General features: G+C 50.8%; 2 protein-coding genes across 2 annotated transcripts in view; both read right to left on the bottom strand.

Annotated features, from left to right (window-relative positions):
* Window positions 1–2,800, bottom strand: part of LAPTM5 (lysosomal protein transmembrane 5) — a 24,776-nt gene that overhangs the window by 10,579 nt on the left and 11,397 nt on the right. Inside the window, exons 4-5 of the mRNA XM_033519650.1 lie at window positions 961–1,107; window positions 219–314 (exon numbers count right to left, since the gene is read on the bottom strand). Of these exons, the coding sequence (XP_033375541.1) occupies window positions 219–314; window positions 961–1,107 (243 nt within the window). The remainder of the gene's footprint in view (window positions 1–218; window positions 315–960; window positions 1,108–2,800) is intronic.
* On the bottom strand, window positions 1,078–2,784 carry LOC117245455. The gene is made up of 2 exons (XM_033519618.1): window positions 1,950–2,784; window positions 1,078–1,781 (listed from the first exon to the last, which is right to left on the bottom strand). The coding sequence occupies exons 1-2, from the start codon at window positions 2,751–2,753 to the stop codon at window positions 1,548–1,550; spliced, it is 1,038 nt and encodes a 345-aa protein (XP_033375509.1). The 5' UTR covers window positions 2,754–2,784; the 3' UTR covers window positions 1,078–1,547.

Raw genomic sequence — 2,800 nt, 5'->3', positions numbered from 1 at the left:
TCCTGCCATGGCAGGGGTGAGATGAACCCAAAGGTGCCCCCAGCCCAATCCACCCGCTGGGTTTGGGATCTCTGGTGGACACAGGGACCGGTGCAGGGAATTGTGTTAATTCTGGATGAGGCATCCGGAGTCACAGATCCCACCGCGCCCAGGGGAGCAGAGCTGGGAGAGAATTCCAGCTGCATTTCCTGGGGGTGCCTCGCTTCAGAGCCTTTTACCTTGAGGACGAGCACGGCCGCGAAGGCGATGGTGAAGGTGATCATCACTTTGGCGTATTCCTCTGCTGGCAGCTTCTCCAGGACTGGCACAGAGCCCTGCGGGAAAAGGGAGAAGCTCTCAGCCCCAAAGCCTCCTTCCCTCTGCCAGGGGAACCCACAGAGGCTCAGGCAGAGCGAGGAATGAAGGATTTTCACCGGCAGCAGGATCACAGGGGTATTGTTTTCTCCCTGCTGTTTCCACTCCTTGGCAAAACCCTGCTTAAATGAGAACTTTTAAATTTTTAATTTCCGCTCCTGCCGCCAGCCTGGGATTTTCCTGCTCTTTTCTCTGGAGGGAGAAACTTGGGCTCATGATCCCAGGGCCTTAAATCTGTGTCTCCATCCTTCCGTAGGAATGTGATGATTCCATCCATTCATAACATCACCGGGATGGATTTATTAAACATGACTGTTTAATAAAGATGAAATTTGAGGCCTTTTCCATGCAGGCAGCTCCATCTGAATCACTTTGCTCTGCAATTTGCATCCATCAGATTCCTACGAGGAGAAACACGGTGTGTTTTTAGGGAACACGGGAGCTGTCAGTCAGGAACAGCGCTGGGAGAACACGGAAAACCCTCTTGGCTGTCAAAGCGAGCGGTTCTGGGTGTTCCAGAGAGGTCAGAGAAGCTGCACAGCCGTGGAATGGGAATTTACAGGAGTTCCCAGTGTGGAAAATGAGCGGAGCTGGGTCCAGACCTACCCTGCTGTCCCCGGGCTTGAGGCTGAGGTAGGTGGGCACCTCCATGTAGGAGCTGCAGAGGGTGAGGATGCTCAGGCAGAAATCCAGCAGCTGCAGCGCCAGCAGGGGAATCCTGGAGTGGCCCTGCTGAGGGGAACGGGAATTGGGTCACAATCACAGGATTGGGTCACTTCTGCTCATTATTCACCTTTTACACAGAGCCTGTGGCTGGTTCACACAGTCTAAGCCACTGAATTCCCTTAAATTCACCCCAAACCTTCCCTTCAGCTGGCCCAAAGAGTGAGCAAATCGTCTGTGGGACCTTGTCTGAGCTCCACAGAAACCTCTGGCCGGAGCAGTGACAATCCCAGTTTATCTCACCCAGAGCCACCTCCCTCAAAGCCAGGAGAAAATCCACATTCCAGGACAGGGGGAATAAATAATCCCAGCTGCCACTGGTTGCCTTCAGCCTCCAAGGATTGCATCCTGTCTCCAGCCTGGAGAAACCACCTCGCATCTGGGTTCAGGATCATCCCTGAAGTCTTTTCCAAATGAAAGGATTCCGTGACAAACCAGAGCCCAGGACAGCAATCCTTTATCACAACCTTTCAGGATTCCAAAGGTCTTTTCCATCCTAAATTATCCCCTGGAGAACAGCCACAATCCTTTGCTCCAACCCAAAGGATTCCATGGAGAACCACCCTGAGGGAGTGATCCTTTGCTCCAGCCAGAATTCCATGGATTCCATGGAGAACCACCCCGAGGTAGAGATCCTTTGCTCCAACCTGAATTCCATGGATTCCATGGAGAACCACCCTGAGGTAATGATCCCTTGCTCCAGCCTGAATTCATGGAGAACCACCCCACCCAGTGATCCTTTTCTCCAGCCTGAATTCCATGGATTCCATGAATTCCATGGAGAACCACCCTGAGGTAGAGATCCTTTGCTCCAACCTGAATTCCATGGATTCCATGGAGAACCACCCCATCCAGCGATCCTTTTCTCCAACCTGAATTCCATGAATTCCAAGATTCCATGGAGAACCACCCCAAGGTAGAGATCCTTTGCTCCAGCCTGAATTCCATGGAGAACCACCCCATCCAGTGATCCTTTTCTCCAACCTGAATTCCATGGATTCCATGAATTCCATGGAGAACCACCCCATCCAGCGATCCTTTGCTCCAGCCTGAATTCCATGATTCCATGAATTCCATGGAGAACCACCCTGAGATAACAATCCTTTGCTCCAACCTGAATTCCATGGATTCCATGGATTCCAAGATTCCATGGAGAACCACCCCAAGGTAGAGATCCTTTGCTCCAACGTGAATTCATGGAGAACCACCCCACCCAGTGATCCTTTTCTCCAACCTGAATTCCATGAATTCCATGAATTCCATGGAGAACCACCCTGAGATAATGATCCTTTGCTCCAGCCTGAATTCCATGAATTCCATGAATTCCATGGAGAAACACCCCAAGGTAGAGATCCTTTGCTCCAACCTGAATTCATGGAGAACCACCCCATCCAGTGATCCTTTTCTCCAGCCTGAATTCCATGGATTCCATGGAGAACCACCCTGAGATAACGATGCTTTGCTCCAGCCTGAATTCCATGAATTCCATGGATTCCATGGAGAACCACCCCAAGGTAGAGATCCTTTGCTCCAACCTGAATTCCATGATTCCATGAATTCCATGGAGAACCACCCCATCCAGTGATCCTTTTCTCCAACCTGAATTCCATGGATTCCATGGAGAACCACCCTGAGATAACAATCCTTTTCTCCAACCTGGATTCCATGAATTCCATGGAGAACCACCCCGAGGTAGAGATCCTTTGCTCCAGTCTGAATTCAT

This window comes from Parus major, chromosome 23 (assembly GCF_001522545.3).
Source record: "Parus major isolate Abel chromosome 23, Parus_major1.1, whole genome shotgun sequence".
NCBI classification, from domain to species: domain Eukaryota; kingdom Metazoa; phylum Chordata; class Aves; order Passeriformes; family Paridae; genus Parus; species Parus major.
Note: the sequence above shows the minus strand (reverse complement) of the source record. Positions and strands in the feature narration are given on the sequence as shown.

Coding starts and splice junctions, on each gene's coding strand:
- LOC117245455 (XM_033519618.1), bottom strand. CDS start 2,753: ATGGAATTCATGGAATCCAGGTTGGAGAAAAGGATTGTTATCTCAGGG. Junction 1,782..1,949: donor TTGGAATTCATGGAATTCAG/GTTGGAGAAAAG, acceptor CCATGAATTCAG/GCTGGAGCAAGGGATCATTA.